This window comes from Cynara cardunculus (assembly GCF_001531365.2).
Source record: "Cynara cardunculus var. scolymus isolate 2C chromosome LG 3, CcrdV1, whole genome shotgun sequence".
Classification (NCBI taxonomy): domain Eukaryota; kingdom Viridiplantae; phylum Streptophyta; class Magnoliopsida; order Asterales; family Asteraceae; genus Cynara; species Cynara cardunculus.
Window position 1 is genome coordinate 2,899,343 of NC_037530.1, and position 14,984 is coordinate 2,914,326.

The 14,984-nt window shown below is 37.4% G+C and overlaps 2 protein-coding genes across 2 annotated transcripts; both read left to right on the forward strand.

Annotated features, from left to right (window-relative positions):
• Window positions 1-1,168: 1,168 nt before the first annotated feature.
• LOC112508604 (putative E3 ubiquitin-protein ligase LIN-1) lies at window positions 1,169-11,697 on the forward strand. The gene is made up of 17 exons (XM_025113276.1): window positions 1,169-1,183; window positions 1,473-2,410; window positions 2,791-2,851; window positions 2,951-2,976; window positions 3,124-3,295; window positions 3,787-5,132; window positions 5,729-5,873; window positions 5,969-6,196; window positions 6,627-6,939; window positions 7,448-7,572; window positions 7,649-7,768; window positions 8,226-8,357; window positions 8,985-9,107; window positions 9,198-9,308; window positions 10,138-10,281; window positions 10,375-10,611; window positions 11,393-11,697. Exons 1-17 carry the CDS (start codon window positions 1,169-1,171, stop codon window positions 11,408-11,410), a joined length of 4,254 nt encoding a protein of 1,417 aa, XP_024969044.1. The 3' UTR covers window positions 11,411-11,697.
• A 677-nt stretch (window positions 11,698-12,374) lies between these two features.
• LOC112508517 (tubulin beta chain-like) lies at window positions 12,375-14,433 on the forward strand. Its single transcript, XM_025113157.1, has 3 exons — window positions 12,375-12,771; window positions 13,174-13,443; window positions 13,742-14,433. The coding sequence occupies exons 1-3, from the start codon at window positions 12,375-12,377 to the stop codon at window positions 14,431-14,433; spliced, it is 1,359 nt and encodes a 452-aa protein (XP_024968925.1).
• Window positions 14,434-14,984: the final 551 nt, after the last annotated feature.

Sequence of the window (14,984 nt, forward strand, 5' to 3'; positions counted from 1 at the left end):
AAACTAGTACGCAATTGATATATAAAATTAGTATGAAACTCAAAAATTAGTATGAAACTCGAAAATGAGGTGACAAAGAAACATGGTATAATGAGTAAATTTAATTTAAAGGGTTACACAATGCTATAACGGGTAAATTTTTGAAAGTACGATGCCCTAATAAAAAATATTTTTGAAACTGAATAAGAAAAACTGAAAGTACAATGTTATAACAAGAAAATTTGTAAAATTATGATGTTATTTCATGCATTTCCCATGTGTAACACGTTATCCTATGTGGCTTCCATGTCATTTTAAGTTTGACACATCAACAAAGAAAAACCTGTTCAAAAGATAACAAGTTACCTAATACTATAACGGGTAATTTTTTAAAAGTACGATGCACTAATAACTTTTTTTGAAAGTATATTGCTATAATAAAAAAATAGTATAAGTACAATGCTATAATAAAAAAATTTGTAAAAACAAGTTGCTATTAAGCAAAATTTACCCGATTCATTATTAATATTATTTTGATTCTTTTTAGGGGGACAACCCGGTATATTAATAATAATTTTAATTTTAAACCCAAATAAATAAAAAATGATTATTGAAATGTCACCAACGATCCTACACCAAAATGGTTAGAATTTGATTGTTATTATATTGCCACCAATGGTCGCTTCCAACTGCTCAACAACAAAATAGAGAAGCCGAGTTGACAATCAACGTTGATACTCCGCCACTCACAACCGCCGGCATTCTTTGAAGCCGGCTTCTCTCTCTATCTCTCTAGATTCCTTTGGATCAGGAGGTTGATCCAAGTTCCAGTTCATCAGATTAACAATATTCGTTGTTTGATTTGTTAATGTAAAATTGAATACGTGTATCGTTTTACTTTCCTTGAAGTTTATTGGATTATGGTAGAGTATTGATTGATTGCAGAAATCACTACTGTAAGTGCTCTCTCTTCACTTTCACTGTGTGTGTTGATTGATTAATCGTTGGATTGTTACTTGATTGATTAGCTAATTTTGGTAGAATAGAGTGTTTTTAGTTCGATAGTTTGGGATTACAAACCCACCTGCTTCTGTTTTGCACGAGGAATTGTGAATTTCAATTTTGTCTGCTCATATGATGAATCCATAATAGACTTTGGAGCATTTCTCCATATGTTGGAACCTCACTTATGGCTTTTAGGAGAGTAATCTGATAGGTTTCATATATTCTGGTATGGTGTATCAGAGCCAAGCTGTACCAGTTTAGGGACTAAAGAGACTACCATTTCTCCATAATATATACTGGAACCTTAGTTCTCTACTTAAGGGTTCTTTTGAAATTTAACATATTCTGAAAGATCTTGTGAGAAAGCAGAAAGTTGGGTGCTGCTACTTTAAATGTGAAAGGAGTGAAGAACCATTTCTCCATAATATATGTTGGAACCTTTGTTCTCTACTTGAGGGCCCTTTTGAAATATAACATATTCTGACAAGCATGGCCGGAATTGTAGGTTTTCAATGGACCAAGATGATATTGCAAGATCCTTGATCACCACGATTGGGAGTTTCATCCAAGATCGGTTGCTCGATCAGAGACAGAGGGCCCTGCAGAAGGAACAATGTGGTGAGAGATTAGCAGCCGAAGATGAGAGCAGTAAGAAAGACACAGAGGTTAGGTACTCCGATCAAGCAGTTTTGGCAAATTTGGATTGGGGTATGGATGCCCTAGAGGAAGCCATCAATACATCTAACCTTGAAACTAAGATAGCAAGACTCGATCATGCAGAGAAGATGTTGCAAGTATGTGCTATGTTGAATTCTACTGAAAAAACCGCTGGGGTTCCTAATTTCTATCTTTCGGCTTGGGCTCATCTTAATCTCTCCTACCTATGGAAGTTGAGGAACAACGCCACAAATGCTGTTCTTCATGTTCTTGAGATGTTTTCAGTTGACCCCTTCTTCTCAAGGATTGATTTTGCTCCTGAGATTTGGAAAACATTGTTTCTCCCTCACATGAGTTCCATTGTTGGTTGGTACTCAGAGGAAAGGCATAGGATTATGATGGACATGATTCCAGATTCAGCTGATTTGTCTTTCACCGCGGATTTCGATCAGTATTTTAATGAATCTTTGGTCTTTTCCATGAGGCCAGATCAAGCAGAGAAATTGCAAAACTTGGAAAAACATTATGGGGAATCGTTAGATGAAAATACCAGGAATTATGCGAATTACTTCAAAGATTGCATGAATTATGATCAGGCCACTAGCAAGAAAGCGATTCCTATGTTGCCAATTGCAGAGCCTCCTATGACTCCTCTACATGAGGTGAGCCAGAAAATTCCTGATTATGTGAGATTCGGTCCCATCTTACCTAAAAGTGCAGGGTTCTCACCAGTTCTAAAAGCTAACAAGAATGCAAGAGAAGCATCCAGGTTAGTTTTTGAGCCCAATTTATTCGAGAACCGTGAGAACCAATATATTCATTGATGCATATACAGTACTGATGAATTCAGTGAGTATAATCATCAATGCATATATACTGGCATACATAGTAGATATGGATTGATGAATATACTCAAATAAATATATACCAGTAGGCATCAATGAACATAATGTTTCTCATGTTCTCAGAATATTTACGGTTTATACAGGAACCCTCCTTGTTAGTTTCTTACTTTCTTACTAAACAAGGATTTTGTTTTTTTTGCCAGAGAAAATGATTACTTGCTCCCTTGCGCATTAATTGTTTTCTTATTCAACTTTGCACATAGAAGTACAAACTGATTCATTTTTGTAATCTGGAATGCAACAGTTTGAGTGCAACTCGCATTGCCTCTGAGAACCTAGAGGATTCTGCAGCATGGGATATTCAAGTAAGAAGATTAACATTTTAGTTGCATTTCTAGACTCAGAAGTGATCAATTTATTGAGTCAACATAAATTATACTACTGTTTTCCATTTACTCATTTAGGAGGGAATCCCAGAGGAAACTGATGAATCTGACTATGAACCTGACGAAGATAGAGTTCATAACATAGAATCACTTCCAACTGTAAAAATGAGCAAGGATTATAAAACTGGGCCTAACGGACACATATTGAAGGAGAAGAATCGAACGCTTTCTCCTGTAATTTCACGTAAAACCTCTCCAAAAGTTTCATCTTCAAAACAAGATGGAAATGATAAGGTGACATCTACCTTAACCCTACGGTCCACTCGAGCGATGGATTTTAAAGTTAATACTTCTTTGCCCACTTCACCACCAGTGTTCCATGACCTCAGTACTAGCTCAGCGGACTCTGATTATGAATCTAGAGTATGTCTAAATGAAATCAGGTTAAAGGACACCAAAAATGTCTAAATGTCACAATAGACTGCTTTATAGGACCAAACAAGTGTGTGTCCTATGTAAATGTGTTACAACGTTTTAACAAGTTTTTTAGGACAGTTTTTATTAGTCTTTTATATATGACATTATTCAGAAAAATGGTTGATCAAAATAAGTGTCCTATAAAGAGATGTGTTCATAAGTCATTTATCAAAAGTATGTCATATAAAAAACTAACAGAACACTTTATTTCGAAAGTGTCCTAGAAAACTTGTTAGGGTGCCCAAATATATCATAAGGACGCACAATTGATTGCTGCTATAAACTTGAGTATTTTAAAGCAGTCTATTACAAGATTTAGACATTTTTGGCCCCCTATAAGACCGATGTTGGTCTAGTGAAAACCTTTCTACTGCCTTTGTCTAAGTTATCAAAATTTGAACTGCTGGCTTATTGCTAATTGTGTCTTTGATGCTTAGGAGCAACAAGAAAGTGTAAAGAAGAAAGTTAATCATGAACGAAGTTCCAGTAATGCAGATGCGAAGAGCCAAGCATCAGAAAAGAGGTACCTTGAAGAATATGATAGTAGAAGCCCAAACTTTGGATCTCCCCAATCTTCTGAGAGGTCTACACTATCAAGGCCACCAAAAGATTTTGTCTGCCCCATTACTAGCCATGTTTTTAGTGATCCAGTGACCCTAGAAACTGGTCAGACGTATGAAAGAAAAGCCATTGAAGAATGGATGAAACGAGGAAACACAACATGTCCCATCACAAGACAGTCTCTTTCTGCCAATGAGCTTCCAAAAACTAATTACGTTTTGAAGAGACTTATCACCTCCTGGAAAGAACAGCATGTAGATCTTTCTCAGGAGTTATCATATCCTGTAACGCCAAGAAGTTATCATGGAAGCCCCTCCTCAAGACAAATCCAATCAAGAACATCAAATCTGAGTGATCATAAAGATAGTAATGATGATTCCAGCAACTACAGACCAAATAGATTCATGCAAGCTACAGTTGCAACATCACCAACCAGTGTGATATCTCAAGCTGCTATTGAAGCAATTATCAGTGGCATAAAACCTTTTATTACATGCCTCTGCACCTCAGAAGATTTGAAAGAATGCGAAGCAGCAGTTTTGACAATTTCTAGGATGTGGAAAGAGTCGAATGCTGATCCAGGGGTCCATGCTTGTTTATCAACCTCAAAAACAGTAAATGGATTAATTGACGTATTATCTGCTTCTTTGAGCAGAGAAGTTCTCAGAACAACGGTTTACGTTCTGTCTGAGTTACTAGTAGCTGAAGAAAGACTCATAGATATCCTAACAAATGTTGATCTCGAATGCCTGGCTGCTTTACTGAAAAATGGTCTTGATGAGGCTGCTGTCCTCATATATCTATTGAAACCCACATTCTCTCAGCTGTCTGACTTTAATCTAGTTCCATATCTTATTCAAAATATTTGTAGCAAATATGAAGATTCAAAGGATTTTGAGCTGGTGATGAATCCCAAGGATGCTGCGATAGAGTTAGTAGCACAGGTTTTAACTGAAGGAGATGAGAGTAGCAGGTCTTCTAATGCTATGAATGTTATGTCGGCGAATGCAGTTCCTTCCTTAGTCATGTGTTTGGACAAAGTGGATACGCGACAATCTGTTATCTATATATTACTGTGCTGCATCCATGCAGACAGAAGTTGCAGGAACATAATAGCTTCTAGAATCGACTTGTGCCCTGTTCTTGAACTATTTCATGCTGGAGATGAGTATGTGAGAGGCATGTGCATTGAATTTCTATGGGAGTTAGTTCAGTTGAACAGGTATATCCCATCTTCTCACTACAACAAAATCGGCTTTATAGGACATCAAAGATGTCTATAAATGTGCTAATAGACTGCTTTATAGGACTTAAATTTATAGGACCAAACAAGTTGTTCGTCCTATATAAAGGTGCTACAATAGGATATTAGGATGTTAGTATGTATTTGGACATCCTAACAAGTTTTTTAGGACAATTTATTAACATTTTTATAAGACACTTTTGATAAGTGTCCTATGAACACATCTTTTTATAGGTCACATGTTTTTAATAGAATATTTTTTCAAATAATGTCTTATAAAAAAACTAATAGAACGTTTTATTTCAATCTTAAAGAAAACAATTAGTTGGGCGTCCTATCAACTTAGTGTAACACCTTTACATTGCATGCACAATTGTTTGATCTTGAAAATGTAAGTTACAAAGCAGTCTATTAGGACATTTACACATTTAAGCTGATTTTGGTCTAGTGTATGTGTTTACCCTGAATCATGGTGGTTTTTGCTATACTTGCAAATTCCGTTTTCCATTTTGGCATGAAAAGATTCATGTGCATTTTGCCATGAGTGCATTATTAATCTTGTTATGTTGCTTCAGGAGAACATTCTGCAATCAGATTTTGCAAATCATAAAGGATGAAGGAGCATTTAGCACAATGCACACCCTTCTTGTCTATCTTCAAAGTGCTCCAATGGAGCAGCATCCTGTCACTGCATCCCTTCTTCTTCAGCTTGATCTCCTGGTTAGATAGAATTATATGTATTATTTCAATTTATTTATTGTCTAAAGAAAGGCCTGAAACTTGAATCATCTGTCATGTGTATTTTCTCTTTGTAGGTTGAGCCCCGAAAAATGAGCATTTATCGAGAGGAAGCAATCGAGACACTTATTGAATCACTCCAAAAAAAGGATTTCCCAAATTTACAACTTACGGTTCTTGATGCCTTGACATCTCTTTCAGGGCACCTTAGTGCCTCAGGGACGTCTCTTACTGAAGCCTGGTTACTTAAGCTGGCAGGATTCGATCAACCTTATGAAGATTTTGTGAACAAAGAAAATCTGGAAGTTAGTGAAAAAGAACTAATGGAGAAAACGGTTTGTACTTGAATTTAGGAAGAAACGGAAAGAAAGGAAAGGGAGGAAAAAGAATGGCAAGGAAAAGAAAGAAAATTTCTTATTTTTGTTACTGAAAGGGAAGGGAAGGAGTGAAAAGGAAACAGTTTTTAATGTTCTTGAATCTGAGAGAAAAGAAAGAAAAGATGTCATTTTTACAGATGCACCCTTTTATATTCGTTTATCTTGCTTTTCCTTATTTTACTTAAAAAGAAATTCAAGAACACAATATACTTAACATTAACATGAAACTTATTTACACATGGGTTTTTTTGTTTTCGCTCCTTTCCCTCCCTTTCCTTTTTTTTCCCTTCAAAACAAGGTTTTAAGAACAGTGTAAATTCCTCTGCCTCATTTCTAAAAAGCTTATGCTCCTTAATAGGATAAGGAGGAGGAGATAGCTGCAAGTTCTTGGGAGAAAAGGATAGCTTTTGTACTTTGCAACCATGAGAAGGGTCGTATATTTAATGCTTTAGAAGAATGTCTCAAGAGCAACTCCATTGATATGACAAAGAAGTGCCTTGCCACAGCCACATGGCTCATATACATGCTTTATAATTTGCCTGATACAGGCATTAGAGGAGTTGCACGTAAGGCTTTGCTTGACCAATTTATATACATTCTACAATCGTCTAAGAATCTTGAGGAGAAGATTTTGGCAACCATTGCTTTGAGAAGCTTCATTAGTGATCCAGGTAAAATCAGTCTCTAGCAATCTCCCCTCTGTTTTAGCCTAACATATATGGAGGTGGACATTCTTACAATTAGTGGGAGTTCTGTGGTTTGACTCTAGGCACCACACTACAACATCGGGTTTATAGGATGTCAAAAATGTCTAAATGTCTAAATGTCCTAGTAGATTCCTTCATGGGACGAGTTTATATATCAAAACAATTGGGCTTCCTATGTAAAAGTGTTACAATAAGTTTGCAGGACGCTTTTGGTCGTCTTAACAAGTTTTTTAGGACTATTAATAAAATAAAGTGTCATATTAGCTTTCTTACATGACACTTTGAGAAATGTCCTATGAAGACAGTTTTTGGCATCCTATAACCTGGTTGTAGTGCATCCAGCTGCCCCTAGGACACGCAATTTACTCCCTCATAATGACCGTGGGACCGATATAGTGGGGGCGCTTCAGAGGATGGCATCATACCCTACTCTGCAAAAAGTCATATATCTAACTCCTATATTCTTTTTCAGATGCTCTACATGAACTTGGTGGTTATGCTAAATGCATGTACAAAACCTTGAAAAAGCTTAAGAGGAGCTCTGTGGTAGTCAGTGACATAATGAAAACTTTGATGAATTTACCATCTGTGAATGCAGTGAGTGTGAACCTTCAATATGTGTAATTAAACAAGTACATTTTAATGTTATTTTTCCTGACTCGGTGAATTCCAGGAAGATTTGTGGTGTTCTTCAGAAGGGTTTGAGTTGGATACATCAATGAATGGGGAGGTTCTATCCTTGCTTAACATAAAAGGTCGGGTGATAAGCAGCCATTCTGATGGAACCATTAAGGTATGGACCTAAATAATTGTCAAAATTTCATCTCCAAATGTGCTAGTGTATCAACAGTTTGCTCGTTGTTTTTGAATGATCAACAAATTTAATACCGTGAGAATATGTGGAAATCTAATAGATAACTCCCCCTCCATTAGAGACTAGACATCGGGAGGGGCCAGACGAGTACAGATTGCCTCAAGGTGTCAAGTCCCTAGAATGATAGACCTTGGCTATGATACCATGTGAGAAAATGTGGAACCCCATTAGTTTACCCACCAAAAGAAAGAGAGGTTTCAATATATATTAAGGAGAAATGGACCATGGCCGATGTGTGACTTCTAACAAATACATTGATTTTGTTAGAGATTTAAACTGGCAATCTAAAGAGTTGATAACAATTAACTCTTATCGTAGTGCATATGCTTACTTATACTTCCCATCTTCTTGAATGAGTTTCGTTTTTCATATCTAGGTATGGGATACAGGTAAAAAGTCATTACGGTTGATTCAGGAGGTTCGTGAACATGCAAAGGCGGTCACATGCCTCTATATTCCACCTACAAGTGATAAGCTTTATAGTGGTTCCTTGGACAAAACGATACGGGTATGCTTATCTTTTTATTTTGTTTTATTCTTTTCTCTTGCCATGTTAGCAAATAGTAATGAGTTATATGCCATATCATTTGCCATGTGGTAACCAGTTATTACTTAAAATGGTTGCCCATGTAGCTCAAATGTTTAAGATATCACATCTCAACTCGAATGAAGTTTCTGAAAGTATATTACCCAAAATAGGAATCAGAACTAACCATACATTTTCATGCAGCTCATATGACAAATATGCTCTCGTAGAAAGCAAATAATAAGACTCGTTGTGGATTCGTGCACTTGCTTACTTATATATAATCAAGTTACACTAAGGGGTTGTTTGGTTGGTTTTCCATTAAGTTCTGAATGGAGAAAGCTGTTTGTGTGAACTAATCTGTCTGGGTAGACCAAGAAGGTTTTTATTTAGGAGGGTTTTTTATAGATGGAAGGAGTGTGCTTTTTAATTAGGAGGGGCAGGTTTGGAAAAACTTGGCTTTCTGCATAAAACTTCCTTTGAAGCTTACTGAATAAGCCACTATCTATATCATAAAGCCATTACCAAACAGTAATGTATAGCTGACCGAATAAGCTCATTAAGCTGCTAATAAACAGACCCTAATACTATTCTTCTGTTCATCAACAGATATGGGTAAACAAACCAGAAGGAATTCACTGTGTTCAGGTTCATGATGTTAAAGAGGTAGTCCATGGGTTGACAGCCGATGCCAATTTTGCATATTTCTTCTCTCAAGGTGCTGGAGTTAAGGTTAGATCTAAACCGAGACAGACTTTAAGAAAAAGTCAAAGCAACAAAACACGAAATAACAATGCGCGGACTAAATTACATCTTCTGTAGGTTTATGGATGGTCAGGAGTTATCAAGAACATTGGCATCAAACAAACGGTCAAGAGCCTTGCCATGATCGGCAATAAACTGTATTGTGGATGCAATGGTTTCAGCATACTGGTGAGTATTATTACCATCCTTTGCATAAAAATACATGTCCCAAGTTATTGAATATTTAGCCTTGACACCCATGCAAATCATTTTAAATCCTAATTTTTGGTAACCGTGGATGTCCGGGCTAACTTGTACGCACTTTGACTGATCCCTGTGGTGGGGCCCTAGAGAACAGCCAGAAAAGATAAAATCCCGAGTGGCCTTGGAGGGACTTGAACCGGTAACCTCTAGGAAAGAGCCCTAAAAGGCCCAAGCCTTTTAGTTCCCTTTCTGTAAACAAATAGAACACTGTTACAGGATGGGACAGGTCACGCAAAAAAACTTGTTGTTCCATGTTTGGTGCGATATTAGACTGTGACAGCCGACAGGACAGGGCTTGAGTGGGACAAAAATGCATTTTTTTCTATCCCACCAAAATATGTGGAACAAAAATCAAGGGGATAGATTAGCTCATTTCACAATAAGACTTGGGTCTTCAGGGTTCTTTCCCATGGGTCGTCTGTTCGAGTCCCTCCAAGACCGCTAGGATTTTCATGGATGTTATCTTCATTCTTCAGGGGCTCATAGGATTAGTCGAGGTACACGCAAGCTGACCCAGACACTTACCGTTACCAACAAAATATACCTACCTCATTCTAGCTCGTCCAGTCTAGTCTCGTCCGCATACCAAATTCATCCTGTGAAAACAAAATCATAACTGATAACTCTCGGATAGAGTATTAGAACGGAAAGATCAGAACAAATATGTTTTCGAACCTTCTCTTTCTTTAAGGAATCATTTGTGGCAGTCATAATCAAGTGAAAGTTATTCACTGAATCAATTCATACATCTCAGGAAGTGGATTTGAGGGAAAACACAACAACCACATTTTACTCTGGGGCAAGAAAATTCTTGGGTAAACAATCGATAAATTCGCTACATATTCAAGACAATCTTCTTTTCATGGGTGGTACATCAATAGATGGAGCAGCAGGAAAGGTGGTAAAAAAGAACAAATCTTTGTACATTAACTGTTCTTAACTACCAAAGTGGTGAGAAACTAATCTCTTTCCAAATTTCGGATCTTGGTAGGTATTCTCGCTATCGAGCAGAGCTGTAGTAGGATCATTACAGACGGGATTCGACATACAGTTGTTGGCTGTAAACAATGACTTCATATTTGGAGCCACAAAAAGTGGGATCATTGAGGTGTGGTTGAAGGAAAGGTTAACTAGAGTTGCTTCCATCAAGAATGCTAAAATCACATCCTTGGCATCAGATGCTGATGGAGAAATGCTCTTTGCTGCCTCTTCTGATGGTAGAATCCAGGTTAGAATTTAGAAACACTCTTTATATATTTACTAATCCAGCTGAACTTGCATATTTTCTGTTATCATGGTATTGATTATGACAGATAAAAGATTATCATATTTTGTCATTACTTAGTACTGTTTGGTTAGAAGTATTAACCGATAATTAATAGGAAAAAGAAACTGTTTGGTTTTATATAATATAATAGCTCCATTCCCTATAAACCCAAATTTGCATTCCCGGTGCTGTCATTTTCACCCCTGCATAAACCAAACTCCTACAAGTAGACCCAATTTTTTTTTCCAAGTGGTGGCACAATTTAACTAAAAAAAAGGCAAGAACATTTACCATCTTAGACATTAAAGTTTTGCACTAATATTTCAGTTTAAAAAACTATATGGTGACACTCAACAAAACAACACGGTCATTTTTTTTTTCCTTTTATGATAGAACCATGAAGTGGTGGTCCATGCTGCTCTATCATTCCATGTGGGTCCACCCCTGCAAACGCCCCCTTAATTATTTCTAGATATTTTGATTGCGTTATCAAAATATTTGTATGATATTTCGTGCAAAGCTAATCGTTGCAATATTTAAGGGATGGAGGGAGCATGAGATCATGAAAATTGCCGACTTTTTCTTCCTAGGATGTCTCCTAAAAAGTGTAATACTATATTGTTTAGGTAGATGCCTACATTTTATCCTTCGGACCTTAGCTCCGAGTGTTAATTGGATTGCACTACATGATTAAGTGACATGTTTGTTTATTTATGTTAGTTTGATTTTTTTTTGATTTCAGGGTTGGGATTTAGATTGAAGACGTGAGAAGAACGAACGTATAGATATGATTCCATCACACTTGTAGTAGTAAACACTACTCCTACGGGGTTGTTCGATTGTGACTTAATGAGCTGTATAAGCTATATGGTTGCTCGGTTGTCGCTTAGCATTGCATAGAGGAGGAAGAAAACAACATTCATTCTTTTATTTCCCTTTTTTTCCTTATCTTTAATACTTACCTCCTTATTTTATGCTTATTAAGTCATGATTCATAACAACCGGTAAGATCAAATACGGTTGATAGTATAAACCTTCGATTCAGACATTGAAATTCTTGAATGGCTACAAGAAAAACTCTGGTTCGCCCCATCTCCTCATCCCGACCCTCTTTCAGACGAATGAGCTTATCAAGTTAGTATCCCTTGCAACAAATAAATTGGGGGGGGGGGGGGTGGGGTTGAAAGTGATTTTACGATAATCAAGGACTCTTATTATAAATTTCGTACCTTATTTGAATTTCTGAATAACGTTTTGAATGATAAACCAATCAAACTAGTCAAAAACACAAGCAATTTTTCATGAACATGGAACAAACTAGTCATCTATGTTCAAACACCACAGCAAAAGAAACACATGTGATTAAGGCCCGTAATCGTTCCTAACGTCGAGCAACTAAAAATCCGAAAAAATCCATCGAAATTAAACAAAAAAACTCAAAAATGATGGAATTGGGGTAAAAATATATTCCAAAAGAAGGAATATACTAAAAATAGAATAACCATAAAAAATCAAACATGAATTTTTGCAAAGAAGAAGAAGAAGAAGAAATCCATTAATAGAAAGACGGCGGTTAAATAACCGAACACTTACAACCTCCTCCATTAACGTCGGACCTTAACTTCCTCTTTGAAATGTGACCCATTCCTTCTTCCTTCAAATAATCTCCATATCTCCCTCTCCATCATCTCCATCGCAATCCCTCTCTAATTCTCCCCAAAATCATGAGAGAAATCTTGAACATCCAAGGAGGTCAATGTGGTAACCAAATCGGTGCCAAATTCTGGGAAGTCATCTGCGACGAACATGGCATCGATCCCACCGGTCAATACACTGGTTCCACCGCCGATCTCCAACTTGAACGTATCAATGTTTACTACAATGAAGCCTCCGGTGGTCGCTATGTTCCACGTGCTGTACTCATGGATCTTGAGCCTGGGACCATGGACAGCATCAGATCTGGTCCCATCGGCCAGATTTTCCGGCCGGATAACTTTGTCTTCGGTCAGTCCGGCGCCGGAAATAACTGGGCTAAGGGTCATTATACTGAAGGTGCTGAGTTGATTGATTCTGTTCTTGATGTCGTTCGTAAGGAGGCTGAGAATTGTGATGCTTTGCAAGGTATATGATCATGTCCATTCATCTCCATATATATGTATATGTATATGTATATGTATATGTATATGTATATGTATATGTATATGTATATGTATATGTATATGTATATGTATATGTATATGTATATGNATGTATATGTATATGTATATGTATATGTATATGTATATGTATATGTATATGTATATGTATATGTATATGTATATGTATATGTATATGTATATGTATATATGATTATGGTCCCTGGTTACTGTTGATCTTTCTGTGTATTTATAGTTCGTCGGAGAGAAACCCATGATGTAATTTCAAGAAATTTGATTGATTTGATGTTGGGTATCAACAAGATGACGTTTTCTTTGTGGTGATATGTTTTGATTTAGAGATCTGTGAGTCGAAATCTTGTGGCAGGTTTTCAGGTATGTCATTCGCTTGGAGGTGGCACAGGGTCTGGAATGGGGACGCTTTTGATTTCGAAGATACGGGAGGAATATCCGGACCGGATGATGCTCACGTTCTCCGTTTTCCCGTCACCGAAAGTCTCCGACACGGTGGTTGAACCCTATAACGCAACACTCTCGGTGCACCAGTTGGTCGAAAACGCCGATGAATGTATGGTGCTCGATAACGAGGCGCTTTACGACATCTGTTTCAGAACTCTGAAGCTCACCACTCCAAGTTGTGAGTACCCATCTGCTATCATGCATCTAAATACCTACCTCATTCATCAATGAATGCAGTTTGTATTCATCAATGAATTGAAGTTACACAATATTCATTCATCAATGAATGCAGTGTATATTCATTAATGAATTGAAGTTACATAATATTCATTCATCAAAGAATGCAGTTTGTATTCATTAATGAATGCAGTGTATTTGATCAAAGAACATATTGCATATTCATTAATGAATTTACATGATACTAAACAATGAATAAAAGTTTGCAAAAATTGATTATATGATGGTTTAATTTACAGTTGGTGATCTGAACCATCTGATCTCCGCAACCATGAGCGGTGTAACCTGCTGCTTGAGATTTCCCGGTCAGTTGAACTCCGACCTCCGTAAGCTCGCCGTCAACCTCATCCCCTTCCCACGCCTGCATTTCTTCATGGTCGGATTCGCACCCCTCACCTCCCGTGGGTCGCAGCAATACATCTCTCTTAGCGTCCCGGAGCTCACCCAACAAATGTGGGACGCTAAGAACATGATGTGCGCCGCGGACCCAAGACACGGCCGGTACCTGACGGCCTCCGCCATGTTCAGGGGAAAGATGAGCACGAAAGAGGTCGACGAACAGATGATCAACGTCCAGAACAAGAACTCGTCTTACTTCGTGGAATGGATCCCGAACAACGTGAAATCGAGCGTCTGTGACATCCCGCCAACTGGGCTGAAGATGTCGTCGACTTTCATCGGAAACTCGACCTCGATCCAGGAGATGTTTAAGCGAGTTAGCGAGCAGTTCACGGCCATGTTTAGGCGCAAGGCTTTCTTGCATTGGTACACCGGAGAAGGAATGGACGAGATGGAGTTCACGGAGGCGGAGAGTAATATGAATGATTTGGTGGCGGAGTATCAGCAGTATCAGGATGCGACGGCGGAGGAGGATCAAGAATACGGTGGTGGTGGCGGTGATGAGGAGGGCGGGGAAGCAGAAGATGAGTGATGGCTGTGTCTGATTCGAAGAACAGCCATTGTTGATGCTACATACTACCGGCCCCCTTTATGTTCTGATGAATCCATGTCTCATATGTTTGTTGCAAGATTTATGTTTTCTTTAAATTCCCAAAGTCGAATGACCTTCAATTCAATGTGATTCTTATTCTTATGCTTTTGTTTAATGCAAGCATTTAAATAAGTTATAATTCCCAGATGCTGCCCTTTTTCTTTAATTCTTCCTCTAAATGCATGCATGCAAAACTTTACTGTAATTAAAGACATATATATATTCGATCACATATAATATATATATTATACAGAGTTAAGTTTACTTGAGACCAAACTGTTTTCGTAAAATATGTGAGACAACATTTTTACACTTGAAACTTCACAGCAACGGACGTTCAAAATTACATTCACAGTGTTTTGCTGTAAAGTTTCAAGTGTAAAAATGTTGTCTCATGTGTTTCACGAAAACAACCTTCTCTACTATGATCCTAGGTATATATATATATATATATATATATATATATATATATATATATATATATATATATA

Bases quoted from the DNA above. Each gene is read 5' to 3' on its own strand.
- LOC112508517 (XM_025113157.1), top strand. From the start codon at position 12,375: ATGAGAGAAATCTTGAACATCCAAGGAGGTCAATGTGGTAACCAAATC. The intron at 12,772-13,173 runs GTATATGATCAT...ATCTTGTGGCAG, and splicing joins GAATTGTGATGCTTTGCAAG to GTTTTCAGGTATGTCATTCG. The intron at 13,444-13,741 runs GTGAGTACCCAT...TTTAATTTACAG, and splicing joins GAAGCTCACCACTCCAAGTT to TTGGTGATCTGAACCATCTG.
- LOC112508604 (XM_025113276.1), top strand. The intron at 2,852-2,950 runs GTAAGAAGATTA...TTACTCATTTAG, and splicing joins CTGCAGCATGGGATATTCAA to GAGGGAATCCCAGAGGAAAC. The intron at 5,874-5,968 runs GTTAGATAGAAT...TTCTCTTTGTAG, and splicing joins TTCTTCAGCTTGATCTCCTG to GTTGAGCCCCGAAAAATGAG.